General features: G+C 31.8%; 1 protein-coding gene across 2 annotated transcripts in view; it reads left to right on the plus strand.

The window, feature by feature from the left end:
* Nucleotides 1-15,386, plus strand: part of LOC127728038 (bromodomain-containing protein 3-like) — a 59,701-nt gene extending 44,315 nt beyond the window's left edge. For both annotated transcript variants that reach the window (XM_052235205.1, XM_052235206.1), the window contains exons 17-22: nt 2,494-2,724; nt 4,604-4,755; nt 7,229-7,366; nt 8,319-8,410; nt 8,640-8,775; nt 10,869-15,386. In XM_052235205.1, coding sequence (XP_052091165.1) covers nt 2,494-2,724; nt 4,604-4,755; nt 7,229-7,366; nt 8,319-8,410; nt 8,640-8,775; nt 10,869-10,934 — 815 coding nt within the window. In that variant the 3' untranslated portion in view covers nt 10,935-15,386. The remainder of the gene's footprint in view (nt 1-2,493; nt 2,725-4,603; nt 4,756-7,228; nt 7,367-8,318; nt 8,411-8,639; nt 8,776-10,868) is intronic.
* The last annotated feature ends 5,612 nt before the right edge of the window (nt 15,387-20,998 follow it).

Here is a 20,998-nt window from a genome sequence, read left to right on the forward strand (position 1 = left end):
TCCGGAAACGGTCATATATGCCAGACATGACCGATTTGGAAACTGAAAAGACCGAAATGATTTATTGGGATTTAGGTCTTTTTTTTTTTTATACAGAAATAATTTCGGTCATTTCATTGAGATCAGGGTTTTATCGGTCGCCATTTTGAACTTATTTTTGTTTTCAGGTCATCAAGAAAAATAGATTTGTTTGAGACAAAATAAAAATTTTATTGATCTGTGTTAGTGATTTAATAATATTTATCATTAGTCTGTTGTTTATTCTATAATGTAAGTAAAAACAATGTACAGGACTCTGTCGAGTCACAGCGTGGGGTAAGTCTGGGTTCAAGCCACTAGGTTTGTTTACATAGTAAGGATAGTAATCAATGTCCAGGAAGTTTGAATTCGGCTTGGGTGTCGTTATTGTCTTGATTAAAGCCATAAAGGCCATGTACACAAATCTCACCTGTAAACACCTGTTAAGCAATAAAAACAATATGGCGATTTGCTGTGCATCAAATTTAACGTTTTAACCATTCTGACCTAGATTTTCCCAAACAGATATTATTTTATTCATTAAAGAAGACAAATAACACTGTTGACCCGAGAATCTGTCTATTTTTATCCAAATAAAACATATAATCCATTTATAATCGATCAGCTGATTTGGTCAACGTTTGTTAAATATAGATTTATGTTTACTGAGTTTGCGCATGGAAAATGGGGATCAACATGGGTTAATTGATAATCTTATTTGAAAGATCGATTTTACTGTTAACCTCTTCGGTAGGAAATGGCAGATAAAGATATTAATAGATTTGCAAAAGTGGTAAAGCGTATAATTTATAGGAATGCAGAATTAAAAAAAAATGTTTAAAAAAGGAATTAAAACTAAATAACGTAATTTAGATTTGAAGCCATACAGCCTATTTAAGAAATATACTCAGCGAATGAACAATCTCGATTTTTTTTTGTTTTTTTGCACTTCCGATTTTTTGAAACCATCTTACTCACAGAATGTAATGGGCGTTATCCTTTCTTTTGTTTTCCTGGCTAAACTTCTGATTTTTGCCCAAGTGAAGCCATACATTCTCTCTGTAAAGACCAACAGAATTCATGGTTTCCCCTTTTTGATCCTCATATCGTAAACCAGGTGAATACACATTATCTTGTTGTGTATTAGGTAATCACTTACACTCATCCAAACAGCAGCAATTTGAACAATACAAACGATATCTTGTACATGCAATAAGAAGCTCAACACAGTTTATTAATTGGTTTACATAACTTTATTTCAAAATGATGAAACATGCCGTATTTTATTCCTCTTTTAATTTATGCAAATTTAAAGGGTTATGCATACGACCTCAGTGATGCAATACACAACAACAAAACGTCTCCTCGTGTAGTTTCTAACTCAGAGACATCACTGTTACTGTAAGATCAAGGTACAGTTACACTTGTTTGACCCAATACTTCACAAAAAAGGACTTTACTTGTCCATGTGCAAGACTTGTCACCCTTAGAAAAATGCATTATTGTGCATCACGATATTATTACATCACAAAAAAAAAATGACCGAAATGACTTGGGAAAATTTCCGGATCCTTGGTTATGGGGCAAATATTTTACCCTGTATTGAAGGAAAAAAACCAAGGAGTCCGAACATTTGACACAAATTCCTAAACCTCACCTAAGTACATCCTTAAATGATGCTTAATGGCTAGTAGATTCATTTGTCTTTTAGAATACAACTGTCACATAAGGATCGTAATGATGCTATTTTATGGAAAAAATCAGTTTTCAAGAGCTAAATTGGCAGTGCCTCATCCCTACAATGGCCTCCATTTTTATGATTGAAAAAATTAGGTGGCGTAATGGGGAGATCATTTTGATAAAGTAGAATCCTGACTGTCAGATAGCTTGCCAAGTTAATTTAAAAATTTGTCTTATCATTTAGAAAGACATTTCCAGACAAAGATATATATATAGGCCTATTTTCTGACTGGATATAACAAACACAGAGATTTTATGGCTCAAATTATACTACCAGTGTGTTAACTTTAATTGCAAAGCATGATAAAATTTCCTAAAACTTTGGCAAGAGAACTATACATATTTTTGTTGGCATGCTATTGAAGGAAGTCCTCATATTAAAATAAGGAAATGTGGTATGATTGCCAATGAAACATCTTTCCACTAGAGTTCAAATGACAAAGAAAAAGCAATTAAAGGTCACTGTACGGCATCATCAGGGAGAAAAGCCCATACCGTATAGTCCTCTATAAATGGCCCCAACATGAAAAATGTGAACTAATTTAAACAAGAAAACGAACTGCCTACTTTATAACAATACAATTTAAGAAAAAGGAACATGATCTCTTTGAATTCATATGTAAGATTTGAAAGTTTATTTCATATTTTTGTTTTGGTGTCAAGGTTGCTTGAAATCATATGTAATAATTAAATACTACAGTTAACAGGTTTTATGAAGAGTATATTTTGTTTTAGTTCCTTCAGTACCTACTAGCAACACTATGAATATCTCTCCCAGTTTATCACCTCCACAAATGCTAGTGGAGAAGAGAGTTCCAGATTTTCATCCATTGTCACCAACCAAGTCCCACGAAGATTCAGCTGACAATTTACTGGATTTTTACCTTGGAGAAGATAATAGTAGCAGTAGTCCTAAACCTAGTCCACCTAAAACAGCACCTCCTGCTCCACCTGGTGCTACTATATGTATGTATATTTAATAACTAATGTTCATTTAATATTGTTTATTTAAAGAATTATAAGGATTAAACGCCTTTTTAAAGGAATTTATTGATGTATAAACTGGACCAAGTCACTCACAAACATATCATAAAAGTCCTTCTGACTTTTATTTGTTTTTGAGTGAATTGGTCGAGTTTATACACCAATAAATTCCTTTAAAAAGGCGTTTAATCCTTATAATTCTTTAAATTTGAGATAGGGAATTTATTTTTACACACTTGTAACCTCTATCACACGTAAATTGTGTATTTGTGTCATTGAATAGGCCTGGCGCATGAATATATTTGTTGGTTAACGCAAAAATATGTACTCCATGAAATTTGCAATCTGATAAAAAATAAACTACAAAAACTCTTATTATCATTTAAACGAATGTTTTGTGTTTATTATTTAATTTAACGATTAACGCGAAGTGAAAATAAAATTTGTTAACGTCGATCCGGATTGTGTCATTATCGGCGCCATCTTGTTTATATTGGTTACGAAAAGAAGTTCGGTCAAAGTCGGTTATCGAAAAATAAACAACATCAAGAACAATTACCGGAAGTCCTCTCAATCAATCATATCAACGTATTCCCTAATATGCAAATCATATAAGAATTATTCATTATTATTCATTGGCCATTGATAATTGGAGGTGTACCTGAACCTCAATTTTAGATGTTCAATGAAATAAAAATTTCAAATTAAATTGAATAAATTTTTTTTTTGATAAATTGCTAAATCCATGAAAATTTGTATCCACTAAAAAAATGAATCAACAGTACATACCTACATAGAATTAAACTTTTGTTAATATCCGACGGGTGATCAAATAACCCGGGAATTCAGAAAATGACCCGTTTTCACCCATATTTCTGACTGGTATTGTTTCCGGTATTTAGAATTGAAATATTCATTCGCTTTTATCGGCTTTTTTCCTTTGAAAAGGAAAACAATTGAAAGGTCAAAACTTAGGATTTTCTTATTTACCTTTCTCTTAATTGGATCAATACAGCTAACAAAACATATTTTGACACTCCTTTGAATGAAAAGTAACAATATGCTTATTATCTCATCAATTGTACCCCAGAAAGTTAAAGCCAGTCAAGCTTGACATACAATTCTATGTCCTGATTATAGATTTGCTGTTGGCAAATATCAATTATCCTATAAAAATCCTTTTAAAACAATTTGAACCTCTTAAAACATTTCTGTTGGAGAGATACAAGTCCGTTATAAACTATTTTAAACCATTCAATTTAGTTATCACTTAAATGTAAAAGCTTGGAGTCAAAATCCATATGCTCTAGATATTGCACTGGAAGTAAACACACATCTTTCTCTTATCTTCCTCCTGTGTAAAGGAGCACATTAGCCATAACTGATTTCTACTTATAGCTGAGGTTTATAAATTCATTTACATGTATAAAAAGTAATCTGAATAAAACAATTAGAGGGCATTGCTTTAGAAAGATATTTAATTAACGATAAATATTTATATAATTAACAAATACAATAGTGAATATTTGTAGGAAACTGGTATGTGTTAGAGTATATATTATTAAAAAGAAAACCTCTAAATACTAAAATTCAACCAAAAAAAGTTTGTATGCGTTATGACCTGACATTTTTTTCCTCAATGCAGGTTATGACCTGCATTTTCATTTTCAGAGGTTGACAGTTATGGTAATGTCCCTCAGATAAGAACCAACAAAGAGTAAAATGTACATAATTGAGTTCCCAGTTAGTTGATATTAGTCAATACTTGAATATTGCTCTGTAAAACCAACAAGTACTAGATTAGTAATTTTTCAACGAGTTGACAACCCTAGTTTCTAGTCTTATTTGTAATGTATTACAGCTGCTAGTGGAGTTGGAGTAAGATTTGGATCAAGTTCCAGTAATCCTAATTTATCGACCAGTGCTCCTGGCTTATCTACACCTGGTGGTGGAGGAACAAACTCTATACGACCAATGCAGGCAGATAAAACTCCTGTTTCTCAGGTTAAAAAGGTATGGCATTTTCTTATTAATCATTCATTGAAACACACTTAATACACACACACACATATATATATATAGAATTGTACGTCTAAACAAGTGACAACTCTACGACAGATCCATCCATTGGATCACCAATGAAGGTGATACACGGCTGAATACACATATTATATTCATAATTACTCTAAATATCAGCACAACAATGTTAAATCTGCAAATTTGGGGAAGCAAATTTTTGTTCTTCCCTCGCCGGGATTCGAACTCATGCAATTGGGATATCGAGACGTCACTGCCTGCACTGTGTGCAGCGATATTTAGAGTAATTATGAATATAATATGTGTTTTCAGCCGTGTATCACCTGTCGTAGAGTTGTCACTTGTTTAGACGTACTTATCAAATAATTATTTCTGTGACTGCATCTTACGATCCTTTACTATAGATAATTTAACTAATCTGCAATCAATTCCATCTTCATGCCTAATATATCATGTACTGTGTTACAACTCTAGATTCTAGATTCAGTCTAGGTGGCCGAGTGGTCTAGAACGCTGGACACATTGTTGTGCTGATATTTAGAGTAATTATATATATATAGAATAACTATACATTGACTCAAAATATTTTTTTCTGTACAAGGCTTAAAAAAAACGGGTAGATTGAGAGGATATGCCAAGACAATGTAATGTTTGTTCTTTTTATATTATAACTCATAATAGATCTGCCAAAAGATTTTGAGTAAAAATCAACAATTGTGAATTTTCTTATTTGAAGTGGATGGCATAAAATATCTGTTAACCTGCATACTGTCATAACGTGAAAGATAAATTTGTATTGAAACACATTACCAATGTCACACACAAGGATTTAATCAGTGACTGTATAAAGCCAACATTTATACTGTCAATGCATTTTGACTGACCAAATAGTACAGTAGTATAGATGTTGATATTTCCCATTGTTGTTAAGTTTTTTCTGCCTTAGAATAATGTTGGAGTATAGAAACTAATTTCTTTTAGATGAAATTTTGTTTTTGCTTTAGAAATTATCTCATTAAGGTGGTGTCTCCTTTTTATACGACTGCAAAAAAATTTTGCGGTCGTATATTGGTATGACGTTGGCGTCGGCGTCTTTGTCCGAAGACACATTGGTTTTCGCACAATAACTTTAGTTTAAGTTAATGGATCTCTATGAAATTTTACCATAAGGTTCAATACCACAAAAGGAAGGTTGGGATTGATTTTTAGGGGTTATAGTACCAACAGTTAAGGAATTAGGGGCCAAAAATAAGCATTTTTGTAACTTCCAGACAATAACTTGTGTTTAAGTGTATGGATCTCTCTGAAATTATACCACAAGTTTCCATACCACAAAGGGATGGTTAGGATTGGCTTTGGGGGGTTATGGCTCAAACTGTTTAGGAATTTGGGGCAAAAAAGGGGGAAAACAAGGGTTTTTCGTTTAATGGACAATTTAAAAGCAGTGTAAGGGAGGTAATCCAAAAACAAAATTGTACAATGTTGGATTACCTCCCTTACACTGCTTTTAAATTATCTATTTAAGACTATTATGATGTATTTAAATTGGTAATTATGGTTGCAAACTCCATTGGAAATTTGAAATGAGATTATGACCATATCTTGAGGGAAACAATCAAAGGGTCAATACGCAACAGCACAGTGTATTTCACAAAAGCAAAAAAAGGGGAGGTAAATTTTTTTTTTTTTTTTGTTGGGGGGAGGGTCAATTCGCAACAGCATAGTGTATTGCACAAAAGCAAAAAATTGAATATCAATTCAAATCATATAACCAATTCTAAGTTCTTTGACTACAGTTATTCTGTGTCAGAAACCTATTATGTGTCAAATATTTAATATAAATAATAACAATCCAAATTCAGACCTGTATCAAGCGCGAATATTGTGTCCATTTTCGCCCCAACTGTTCAGGGTTGGACCTCTGTGGTCGTATCCAGCTGCACTCAGCGAAGCATTTTATTTCAAAAGCAACAATAAAGTTTTGTTCTATCAAGCTATATTTTTTGCTGGTTTTGAATTGATTGAATTGAATACAGGGTTCTCACTAAGGCAAGTCAATGGGTCCTGGACTCATGAGAATCTCTCCAGACTCATTTTCACTGGTGAGACCAAAGATGCATCAAGATTGTAAAATATTGTGTCAACTGACCACATATATCATCATTTAATAACAAAAGTTTTAAAATAATCTAAATTTGATGTCATTTTCTTGCTCTATTTTGTCATGGGTACCGAAACAATAAATTATATACCAATAAAATTCCATCTTCTCACTGTTGGACTTGCCATAGCCAAAAATGATGAGTCCCTGGACTCGTCTTCAAAAATGCTTATTAAGAACCCTGGAATACAAACTCCCTACAGATGTTTTGCTTTTACAGTATTATTCAGTGATGCTATCTTAGCATACGTGTAGGATACTGACAGATGACTTATTTTTCAATTTTAGGATACATTTAAGGTAAAGAATGCTGGTTCTTGGTCTAGCTTAGCAAACATGTCAACTCCTTCATCTCTCAAGAAGGGACCCAGTGCAATGCAAAGCTTTGAACAGTTTAAAAAAGCAGCTAAACAGAAGGAAGAGAGGGTAAGAAACATTTCTCAAAAGATTCTTTCAAGGGATACTATTCTGAAAAATGCTGATGCATCATGGAATGGGGGTGAGTCATATATCAAAGTCAGGTCAGTCTGACCTTGAATTTGATCTTTGAACCCTATGATAGTAAAACAGTTTCTGATTTGTGCATAACTTTAATACTGTAGCACTTAGATTAACAGCACTTTGTATGCAGATGAACCATACTGACCTTGACTTTGACCCTTATTTTTACATTATACAAACCTCAGACTTTGTTCTTAGGTCAGTTTGATTCTTTCAGATTGACCTATCAGAAACCGTGTGTCAGTCTATCACAGAGGCAATGATTATATAAAATGAATAAACCAGAGATCTCAATACTGAATTCACAGCAGCAACTTAAATGCATATATGTGGTGTATTAGTCCCGCTGTGCGAACAGCTCTAGTTTATATACCATATATCAAGTATTTTTTGGGTGTGTCTAATTTCCCCCTGTTTTTTGGTAGACATTTTACACTACACGAACATTTGACTTCATTTAAATGCATAAAACATGAATAAGGAACACAGCAAATATATAAATGCCCTTCTAAGGCCAAAACCGTGAATAAACAGGACGCAAGAATAACCATGCACTGTAAATTCACTAATTATTGCGAGGGTTTTATTAATGCGAATAATGCGATTAGATGAGTATCATAATGATAAGAACTCGCATTGTGATAGTTGATACATATAAATGAATGCAGATTTTTCTAAAATCGCAATAATTAATTTTGCATTGTGTTGTCCATTCTTCACAAATCGCAATAATAAATGCACGCAATAATTTCTGAATTTACTGTATTCAATTACATATTTTTGTCATGTTAGTTTTTGAGATAAGTTAGGAAGAGTATTAAGTGCTTTATATTTTGTAAAACTTCAACTTCGAAATTGATTTTCTCTCATAATCTAGGACAAAATGATGAAGGAACAAGAAGAAAAGAGGAAATTTAATAAAGAAATGGAAGAAAGAAATAGACAGAGATCAGAAATGGAGAGACTTAGGTTTGTTTATTGAGATAAAAAATGAAAATATTTTGAAACCTTGTTTTTTTTATAGATATAATGTTTTTTAAAAAATAATGGCTTACGATATTAATTTTACAAGCATTGAAGTATTATTTTTTTAGGAAAAAACATGGAACATTTCTTCCAAAAATGGAAAAAAAGTATATTAAAATATACTTGGCATTTATGAGTCATTAAGAGTATTTTATTGTAATTCTTTTTGCAGAGAACGTGAAGAAGAGGAAGCGTTAGATGCTGCAAGAAGATCAACACATGATGAGTCTGCTCGTCAAAGAGAGGCTGACAAAAAAGCAAAAGAAATAGAACGTAGAAAGGAACAGGAGAGAAGACGACGTGAAGCTGTTTGTTTAATTTCTATATTTATTACAATTGTTGACTTAGGCATTAAATGTGTCTTTGTAAGAAAAAGGATAAAAGCTATCTAGTTCTATTTTAGACTCTTATTATTACAATTTAACTTCATTGATATTTTTTGTGCAGTTGCAAAGTTTAATCCACTTATGTTTATTACATATACTGTTCCTGTTCATGCATTATTGATTTTGACAGCAATCAAAGTTGGATGAATCTTATAAATTTTCTCACCACAACATAACCTATGTGTGCAGATGCGGATTTTAACTGCTATCAGTCAATCAATTTACATTTAAAGTTACAACATTTATTAGATTTGAAAGTTATGTTGTTTTTATGCCCCACCTAGGGGCATTATGTTTTTCGGTCTGTGTGTCTGTTTGTCCATCCGTCTGTCCTGCTTCAGGTTAAAGTTTTTGGTCAAGGTAGTTTTTGATGAAGTTGAAGTCCAATCAACTTGAAACTAAGTACATATGTTCCATATGATATGATCTTTCTAATTTTAATGCCAAATTAGAGTTTTGACCCTAATTTCACGGTCCACTGAACATAGAAAATGATAGTGTGAGTGGGGCATCCGTGTATTATGGACACATTCTTGTTGTATATTTAAAAGTTCTGGTAAAACAGATATTTTATAGTTGTCATTTGGACTGTGGTGGATAGTTCTCTCATTGGCACATCTTCTATTTTTGTCTTGCTTGCAACGAAAGTCACAGAATGCGAGACATAGGATACCAGCGCTGGAGACGGTGTAATATATTTGTATAAATAAAGCTTTCTCTTTCAGAAGGTAGAAGTCCTGGATGCTTTAAACCTTGTATGCAGATGCCTTATGTTACAAAGTTTCTGTCTGTCATATTGTGCTTGACCTGGTTAAAAAATATGTATACTTTTTTGTCATGTGCATTTCCCACTTGCTATTAGTAATAGGATAACTATGTTTGGTATATGGGATCCTTGCAAGGTCTTCATGTCTGTCAGACAGGGTTCACTTGACCTTGACCTCATTCCATTGATGAGTGATCAAGGTTAAGTTTTCGCGATGGTCTCAGATACTATAAACAATAGGTCAACTATATTTGTCGTATAGAATGATAATAAGGTGTACATGTCAGACTGGCAGGTTTTTCATCTGATCTTGACCTCATTTTCATGGTTCTTTGGTCAATTTTAAGTTTTCATGGTTTTGTGACTTTTGTCCATTTATCAGATACTATAAGCAATAGGTCAACTATATTTGGTGTATGGAATGATTGTAAGGTGAACATGTCTGTCTGACTGGGTTCAACTGACCTTGACATCATTTTCATGGTTCATAAGTCAATGTCAAGTTTTCATGGTTAAGTCTGTTTCTCAGATACTTGGAAAGCAACAGGGCAACTATATTTGGTGAATGGAATGATTGTAAGGTGAACATATCTGTCTGACTGGGTTCAACTGACCTTGACATCATTTTCATGGTTCATAAGTCAATGTCAAGTTTTCATGGTTAAGTCTGTTTCTCAGATACTTGGAAAGCAACAGGGCAACTATATTTGGTGAATGGAATGATTGTAAGGTGAACATATCTGTCTGACTGGGTTCAACTGACCTTGACATCATTTTCATGGTTCATAAGTCAATGTCAAGTTTTCATGGTTAAGTCTGTTTCTCAGATACTTGGAAAGCAACAGGGCAACTATATTTGGTGTATGGAATGATTGTAAGGTGAACATATCTGTCTGACTGGGTTCAACTGACCTTGACATCATTTTCATGGTTCATAAGTCAATGTCAAGTTTTCATGGTTAAGTCTGTTTCTCGGATACTTGGAAAGCAACAGGGCAACAATATTTGGTGTATTTAATGATTGCATGATGTTGTCTGGCAGGGTTCATCTGAACTTGAACTCATTTTCATAGATCATTTATAATGTTGTTTATTTGATACTTGTAGTAAAACCTTCACATTACAGACTTTCAACATAAATTCAATCATGAAAATTAAAATGGGTGAGGCATTTTAACCTGTGTACTCTTGTTATATATACTTTTATTATCAGAGAGTATTTTGTAAATCAAATTTTTCTATCTTTCAGATGGCGAATAGAATAGATATGAATGCTCAGAGTGATTTGATGGCCTCATTTGAAGAAATGATGTGAATTATTCTGTGTTTTATACAAGATTCATCATAGACAGGCAAGCCAGAACACAGGTCACATAAACATTCCTCAATGGCTATGATTTGTCCATTCCATATAATTATTTATGAAGTGTAAGGATTTTAAAGTGCATAACTATATATCAAAATGGAATGTTCATCAGAGGTTCAAAGGCTTACTAATATCAATGTCAGTGTTACTGGTTAAACTTACTATTGCAACAACAAGCTTGACAGCATGAAATGTAATGGAATAATGAGATGTTAATTGAAAGGAAAGTGATTGGGTTATATATTAGCATCATTTAAATACAGGAAGATAATTAGATTTTTTTGGTTCCTTTTTAAGGGGGTGATCCTGTAGTTTTATATAACATTAATAACTTTACAAATTCAGTAAGTAGTCCTGATCTCAATATATGAAACTAAAATGTTAATTATATTTAGTGAGTATTGATCAATGGTAATTAATTGGCTGTGCCTTTTTTTTTAAATAACATATTTAAAGTGTTCATTGGTAGCAGAAAAAAACATGTACATTCACAAACAGTGCAGGATAAAGACTTATTCTTTGCAATAATGTGCTTCTTTTGTAATTATAAGGTTTTCTTTCTTCAATAATTAAGCTAAAGAGATTATTAAAATTAAAAATTGGAAATTACGAGTTTTTCTTTTGAAAGTTTTTTTTTCCAGGAATTAAACTAAGAGAGTAAATTATATAAAGTAAAAAATAAACACTGTTTTGAAATGAAGGAAGATGTCTTCAAGAAAATAAAGATAATTAGAAGACACCAAAAACATTTAGATATTTCCATTTTGATTAATTGATAAAGAAATTAGATTTGTTTCATTATCTTGATGAATATCTTCTTAACTCTGCTGAAAATTTTAAAATGTCAATATTTTTTTATACAGCAACTCAAATATTCAGATAACTTTTTGAAGTGCTCTTCAAAGAAAGCTGATCTCTGAAAAGCTGTTGTTGGTTATTCTTGAGTGTTTAGTTGTTATGTTTATAAATATATATCTCTGTTGTTCAAAGTATATGTAAAGAATGTAATTATATTTCTATTTTCAGTAGAAATATTTAAGATGTTAAAGAAATTGTAGTGAATAGATGACATGGAAGCCATTTATTAATTATATGCACTTAGTATGTTCAAATAGGAGAGATTTCTCCTCTAACATAATTTGAAGGTGTTAATTATGAACCAGAAATTAAGAACAATTACATACTTTTCATGAATTGTTTATTTTTATGGATATCCTTTTGAACCGACAATAACAAACATTGGACTTTTTAGGCTGTAAAGAGTATTTGTATTATTATTTAAATAAATGGTTGTACTTGAAAATTGCGATTCCATTTTCCATTGGATTTAAACTGTTTTTTTTTTTTTACTTTTTTACTTTGTATGAAACATAATAAATAGATTTTCGTATATAATTCATTTTGGTATGCAAGATATGAATTGGAAACCACAGTGGATAACATAACCATGCAGATAGAGATGGTGCTTTACCTCCTAAAAATCGGTAATGTTGGTGTGAAATTGTACATAGAGAATTCCATCATTGGAATAGGTATATGTTATTAAAACACTAATTTATTACAATATTGAATGTAGATAGTTGTGCATAATATTTTGTTGGGAAGAGTGTCTAGTTGATGGCAGGAAATTCTGTGCATATGATATTGTTGTGTCTTAAAATGAATTGCTATAAGTTAATGTGTGTAAATATGTACATTACATTTAATCTACTTGTATGGATTTAGTATAAATAATGTTTGTCTTGAATGTGTTTGTGAAATGTGAACTCAGAAAAAAGGCATAAAATATATCAAAAAACTGAAAACAGACATTATTTATCAGTGTTTTTTTTTTGAAGAGTAATAAATTGTTGAGTTTGTAATTATTTTGCATGTTGAGTTTGAAATCATAGATGTTTTTCCCGTAATCAGTGTTTTAATTTTAGTGTTGTGAGGAATGACAAATCTTGTACAGACATATACATGGTGCAATTTTGCTATCTAAAAGGCAATTTGAATGAAAATTTTGGGCAATTTTTCTGCCTGTTTTACCAGTTACCGTAATGGGAAATGATGTCAACTATACATTTCATCAATAACCATTTCTCCCTATCTTGATCAATCCCATATCTTGAATGAAGATTATTTTAATTTGTTTAAGTTCTGAATTGGAAAAAGAAGTACCATAAAAAAATCATTGATTAAAGAAAGAAAAATTGACTTGATAAATTGTAAAAGCTAAAATATTTAAGAATCAAATGTGTAGAAGCCAGCCAGACATATTCTAGATCTTCTATCCACATATATTTCTTAAGGATCAGGGCTTCCAGAAATAATTTGAGCCAGCAAGTCTTTTATTTTACCTAATTTTTAGTCTCTTTAGACATTGAAACTAGAGGTTTCCAAGTCATTAATCTGGTGACAATAATTAAAAATGATAACTTCCTACTTCCTATTCAGTGAACTGACAGTAGCATGTAAATTGATGTGCATCGTATTAAGTGTGAAACACCTGCCAAATTAAGTTTGCTCTGTACTATTTATTAATGCAATATCACTATAATAAAGAAACTCTGTTTTGTTAAAAAGCACATATTTTCTAATACTGCACATTGACTTGACAGCGACTAAACTCCAAACAAATATTGAATATGTAAAATCTAGGTAGATTTTTGTACATCCTTTGGACATAATAGTTTGAGTCTTCAATAAAGCTCACTGCCATAAAACTAAAGGTACTAATAGTGTAGACAACAAACTAAATGGTCTTGATTGAGGATATTGGTTTTAGATATGCATGTATTCCATTGTAAATAAATTTGATGCAACAGGGTGCTAAGATTAGTGGTGATGAATGAATGCATGTTCATGGTTCAAAACATTCATTTAAACACAACACCAAAGCTGTATGAATTACTTGTTCATTTTTTATATTGTTTTGTTTATTATTGTTCTCATTTATTTCGTGTTTGTTAAGTAAAGGTATAGTAATAAAGATTTGTAACAGTTGTTTGAAAGTAGTTCATTTGTCAGGTATACTGTGTATGCCAATATAGCATGGTTGATAATACCATTGGTGGAATTTGACAGTGTAAACATTGATTTTTAAGGCACAATTAAAGCCACAACTATTAAAAAAAAAAAAAGATTATTTTATGTTAATAAGTGTTCTTGAGAGTGTTCAGTTCAATTCAGATAGGAGCTGTTTTATAAGGGGATGGGTTGAGGATCAACAACACTTTTTTTACTGTATACCCCCACCATCCATAATATTTTTTATTTTCATTTGCTACAGAACTGTACCTGCATCCACCCCTATAACCCACTGAAAAAAATAGGTGGTGTCCAACCCTCCCATACATTTTACTGGAAAAGCCCTAACTAACATTTGTCGAAACTAAATAAATTTTGCTTGTGTGTAGTTCATGTAAAACTAGTGAAAAATCTCTAAATAAAGCTGAGAAAACTTTAAATTTAGCTGCTAATTTTTTTTTTATTATTACTGAAATGACAATCTGAACAGAACAGTCCACTTACAAAACATAGATTGTTCCTTCTAGAAATTGCTCACATTGATTTGGAAAATGTAAGGTAACATTTTTAGATTTTTTCACCTTGAAAGTTTTTTTTTTAGATCTCAGTTTTCTTAAATATGTTGATATTAGCAATGTCTTTTATGTTGATAATTCCTAATGTCATTAAAAATTGTAATAAATACATATATATATCTAAAATTTAAAAAAAATATATAAAAATAACTAAATTTTAAAAATAGGATATAAAACAAACCAGCAGTTATTTTGTAATGATTGGTTGTATGTATGGAGTACTTGTAGTTGTATTTATTCATGAACCATTAAGTCTTAAATCATATTGTATTTACCATTATACAGCTTGCTGTATCATTATATACATTAACATTTTTGTGTGAAGAAATCTGAAATTTTTGCTTGCTGCATTTCCTGAATTATGAGACATGAAATTCATTAATTAGTACAAAAAATGTTTTCGATAATTATTTTATATGCAATAAAAAACAAAATCTCACATGAAGATGAATTCAAATCGCATTAAAATGGATAAAACTCCCAAGAAAGGAAATAAAATTAATTATATAACAAGTACTCATGAGTACATATGTTTTTGAAAACAAAATTTTTGATTTCAGTTTTAAAATGATTTGATTGTATGAATAGGATTGGGATCAGTTGAAAACATCTATTGATTTTTTATTCTTATGAAAAACTTAATTTTGACCAGATATTATCATGTGTAAAGATAGCAGTATGATCATGTCTTCTAAGCTAGAAAATACAGCATAAAATATTTGTCATATCATTCATAATTTCTCTTCCACAAAGCATGAAGTTGATATTTTTGTTACGTAATTATGTACAGCCGAATAAAGATGGCAATACTGAATTTTACTCTTATTTGTTTTTGCCAGGGAAGATGTATCCAATTTAAGCAATCCTTCGACATTTAAGTAGGATTTCCTCAAGGTGACATTTGTTTTCTGTTTTCACATTAAATACACTTTACATTCTAATGCAATTGGTTTGACTTTACATTCTAATGCAATTGGTTAGAACGATAATTTTCATTGGACATTGACAAATAGTTTCAAAGGTTAGATTCCACGTTCTGCTAGTTCGTAATTAAGGAAAGCCACCATTTTGAATTTCGAATTTTTATACGACTGCAAAAAATTTTGCGTTTGTATTTTGGTATCACGTCGTCGTCCGAAGACATTTGGATTCCGGACAATAACTTTAGTATTAGTTAATTGAAATCTATGAAATTTAAACATAAGGTTTATAACCACAAAAGGAAGGTTGGGATTGATTTTGGGGGTTATGGTCCCAACAGTTTAGGAATTAGGGGCCCAAATAAGCATTTTCTAGTTTCATGACAATAACTTGTGGAACAGTGTACGGATCTCTCTGAAATTATGCCACAAGTTTCCATACCACAAAGGGATGGTTAGGATTGGCTTTGGGGGGTTATGGCTCTAACCGTCTAGGAATTAGGGGAAAAAAAGTGAGAAAAACCAAGAGTGTCCTGGTTAATGGACAATTACTTAAGTACAAATTACAGTGTAAGGGAGGTAATTCAAAAACAACCTTGAATTGCCTCCCTTACACTGCTTTTAAATTATGTATGAAGAATTTTTGTATTGTCTTGAGGTGATAAGCTGTCAATTCATTTTAGCTCACCTGGCTTGAAGGGCCAAGTGAGCTTTTCTCATCACTTGGCGTCCGTCGTCTGTCGTTGTTAGCTTTTTACAAAAATCTTCTCCTCTGAAACCACCAGGCCAAATTTAACCAAACTTGGCCACAATCATCATTAGGGTATCTAGTTTAAAAAATGTGTCCGATGACCCCGCCAACCAACCAAGATGGCGGCCATGGCTAAAAATAGAATATAGGGGTAAAATGTAGATTTTGGCTTATATCTCTGAAACCAAAGCATTTAGAGTAAATCTGACGTGGGTAAAACTGATAATCAGGTCAAGATCTATCTGCCCTGAAATTTTCAGACGAATCCGACAACCCGTTGTTGGGTTGCTGCCCCTGAGTTAGTTATTTTACAGAAATTTTAGTTTTTTGTTATTATCTTAGATATCATTATAATATCTAATATATAATACTATTAATTATGATTTTAACCTTATTTTACATGATTTCCAAAGCATCAGTAAGTACAGGTGAGCGACACAGGCTCTTGAGAGCCTCTAGTTAGAAGTTACTATTTTAATGATTTTAAAAATGCTGAATAAGGTATATTAATTTTAGCTATGATTATGTATGTCATTTTCTATTTTAAGACTTTTATGATGTATTTAAATGGGTTATTATGGTTGCAAACTCCATTGGAAATTTGAATTGAAATGATGACCATGACTGAGGGAAAAAAAATTTTTTTGGAAAAGGGGGGGGGGGGGGGGGGGGGGTTAAAAAAAATTGGAAAGGGGTGGGGGGTGGGACAATTTTTTTCTCCTCAAGATTTCAGAAATCAAAAAGAAAATCCGTCAATTTTTATACGACCGCAAAAAAATTTTTGTGGTCGTATATTGGTATGACGTTGGCGTCGTCGTCGTCGTCGTCCGAAGACACATTGGTTTTCGCACTCTAACTTTAGTTTAAGTGAATGGATCTTTTTGAAATTTTACCATAAGGTTAAATACCACAAAAGGAAGGTTGGGATTGATTTTGGGGGTTATGGTACCAACAGTCAAGGAATTAGGGGCCAAAAAGGGGCCAAAAATAAGCATTTTCTAGTTTCCAGACAATAACTGTGGAACAGTGTATGGATCTCTCTGAAATTATACTACAAGTTTCCATACCACAAAGGGATGGTTAGGATTTGCTTTGGGGGGGGTTATGGCTCAAACCGTTTAGGAATTAGGGGCAAAAAAGGGGGAAAAACAAGGTTGTCCTCGTTAATGGACAAATACTTTAGTACAAAACATAATTTAAAGCAGTGTAAGGGAGATAAATCAAATACATCATTGAAATTATCTCCCTTACACTGCTTTTAAATTATGTATAAAGTAATGGTTAATGAACAATAAAGATAATTTAAAACAGTGTAAGGGAGGTAATCTAATTACAATGTTTTGGTTACTTCCCTTACACTGCTTTTAAATTATGTTTAAAGAAATGCATATTTATAAAGGAAGACCAGTAAAAATATCTGCAAATGTTGCATCATTTTATTTTACAAAAAAATCTATATGAAAGATTTGACACTATATTTTTAATTCTATTATAAAATAGATTAAGTTAGCACTATGGTAAAATTAAATGGGTAATTATGGTTGCCAACTTCATTGGAAATTTGAATTGAGATTATGACCATATCTTGAGGGAAAGAATTTTTTGGGGGAAAAAAGGGGGGGGGGGGATAAAAAGAAATTGTGGGGGGTCAATTTTTTCTCATTTCAGATTTCAGAAATTAAAAAGAATTATTCTTCAAATATTATTTTTTTTTCAAATTTCAAATATTGAAAAATTTCAAGAAGTAATCTTTAATTGCACAGTATGGCGCATTAGATTTGTAAAATCTTTGATCACATTTATTTATTTGTTATGCCGAATCTAACAGTGTATTTAGATTTTTAATTTTGGGTCCAGTTTTCAAAATAGTCTACACTAAGGTCCAAAGGGTCCAAAATTAAACTTTGTTTGATTTTTGCAAAAATTGAATATATGAGGTTCTTTGATATGCTGAATCTAAACATGTATTTAGATTTTTGATTTTTGGCCCAGTTTTCAAGTTGGTCCAAATTGGGGTCCAAAATTAAACTTTGTTTGATTTCAACAAAAATTGAATATATGGGGTTCTTTGATATGCTGAATCTAACCATGTATTTAGATTTTTTATTTGTGGACCCCGTTATCAAATTGGTTCATATTGAGGTCAAAAGGGTCCAAAATCAAACTTTGTTTGATTTCATCTAAAATTGAATTATTGGGGCTCTTTGATATTCCAAATCTAACCGTGTATTTAGATTTTTAATTTTGGGTCCTGTTTTTTAAATTGGTCTACATTAAGGTCCAAAGGGTCCAAAATTAAACTTAGTTTGATTTTAACAAAAATTGAATTCTTGGGGTTCTTTGATATGCTGAATCTAAACATGTGTTTAGATTTTTGATTATGGGCCCAGTTTTCAAGTTGGTCCAAGATAGGGTCCAGTATTTAAACTTTGTTTGATTTCAACAAAAATTGAATATATGGGGTTCTTTGATATGCTGAATCTAAACATGAATTTAGATTTTTGATTATGGGCCCAGTTTTCAAGTTGGTCCAAATTGGGGTCCAAAATTAAACTTTGTTTGATTTCAACAAAAATTGAATATATGAAGTTCTTTGATATGCTGAATCTAACCATGTATTTATATTTTTTATTTGTAGGCCCCGCTATCAAATTGGTTCATATTGAGGTCAAAAGGGTCCAAAATTAAACTTTGTTTGATTTCATCAAAAATTGAATATGTGGGGTTCTTTGATATGCTGAATCTAAACATGTATTTAGATTTTTGATTATGGGCCCAGTTTTCAAGTTGGTCCAAATTGGGGTCCAAAATTAAAATTTGTTTGATTTCAACAAAAATTGAATATATGAGGTTCTTTTTTATGCTGAATCTAACCATGTATTTAGATTTTTTATTTGTAGGCCCCGCTATCAAATTGGTTCATATTGAGGTCAAAAGGGTCCAAAATTAAACTTTGTTTGATTTCATCAAAAATTGAATTATTGGGGTTCTTTGATATGCCAAATCTAACCGTGTTTTTAGATTTTTAATTTGGGTCCCGTTTTTTAAATTGGTCTTCATTGAGGTCTAAAGGGTCCAAAATTAAACTTAGTTTGATTTTAACAAAAATTGAATTCTTGGGGTTCTTTGATATGCTGAATCTAAACATGTGTTTAGATTTATGATTATGGGCCCAGTTTTCAAGTTGGTCCAAGTTGGGGTCCAAAATTAAACTTTGTTTGATTTCAACAAAAATTGAATATATGGGGTTCTTTGATATGCTGAATCTAACCATGAATTTAGATTTTTTATTTGTGGGCCCGCTATCAAATTGGTTCATATTGAGGTCAAAAGGGTCCAAAATTAAACTTTGTTTGATTTCATCAAAAATTGAATTATTGGGGTTCTTTGATATTCCAAATCTAACCGTGTATTTAGATTTTTAATTTTAAGTCCTGTTTTTTAAATTGGTCTACATTAAGGTCCAAAGGGTCTAAAATTAAACTTAGTTTGATTTTAGCAAAAATTGATTTCTTGGGGTTCTTTGACATGCTGAATCTAAATTTATGTTTAGATTTTTGATTATGGGCCCAGTTTTCAAGTTTGTCCAAAATTAAACTTTGTTTGATTTTAACAAAAATTGAATATATGGGGTTCTTTGATATGCTGAATCTAACCATGTATTTTGATTTTGGACATTGGACCATAATAGGTAAATTAAAAAAATTCAAGTTCTTAGACCACATTCTTTCTGTGTCAGAAACCTATGCTGTGTCAAATATTTAATAACAATCCAAATTCAGAGCTGTATCAAGCTTGAATGTTGTGTCCATACTTGCCCCAACTGTTCAGGGTTCGACCTCTGCGGTCGTATCAAGCTGCGCCCCAGCGAGGCATTTTATTTTTTATACGACCGCAAGAAAATTTTGTGGTCGTATATTGGTATGACGTTTGCGTCGTCGTCCGAAGACACATTGGTTTTCGCACTCTAACTTTAGTTTAAGTGAATGGATCTTTTTGAAATTTTACCATAAGGTTAAATACCACAAAAGGAAGGTTGGGATTGATTTTGGGGGTTATGGTACCAACAGTCAAGGAATTAGGGGCCAAAAAGGGGCCAAAAATAAGCATTTTCTAGTTTCCAGACAATAACTGTGGAACAGTGTATGGATCTCTCTGAAATTATACTACAAGTTTCCATACCACAAAGGGATGGTTAGGATTTGCTTTGGGGGGGTTATGGCTCAAACCGTTTAGGAATTAGGGGCAAAAAAGGGGGAAAAACAAGGTTGTCCTCGTTAATGGACAAATACTTTAGTACAAAACATAATTTAAAGCAGTGTAAGGGAGATAAATCAAATACATCATTGAAATTATCTCCCTTACACTGCTTTTAAATTATGTATAAAGTAATGGTTAATGAACAATAAAGATAATTTAAAACAGTGTAAGGGAGGTAATCTAAATACAATGTTTTGGTTACTTCCCTTACACTGCTTTTAAATTATGTTTAAAGAAATGCATATTTATAAAGGAAGACCAGTAAAAATATCTGCAAATGTTGCATCATTTTATTTTACAAAAAAATCTATATGAAAGATTTGACACTATATTTTTAATTCTATTATAAAATAGATTAAGTTAGCACTATGGTAAAATTAAATGGGTAATTATGGTTGCCAACTTCATTGGAAATTTGAATTGAGATTATGACCATATCTTGAGGGAAAGAATTTTTTGGGGGAAAAAAGGGGGGGGGGGGATAAAAAGAAATTG

This window comes from Mytilus californianus, unplaced genomic scaffold, assembly GCF_021869535.1.
Source record: "Mytilus californianus isolate M0D057914Y unplaced genomic scaffold, xbMytCali1.0.p SCAF_2, whole genome shotgun sequence".
NCBI lineage: Eukaryota > Metazoa > Mollusca > Bivalvia > Mytilida > Mytilidae > Mytilus > Mytilus californianus.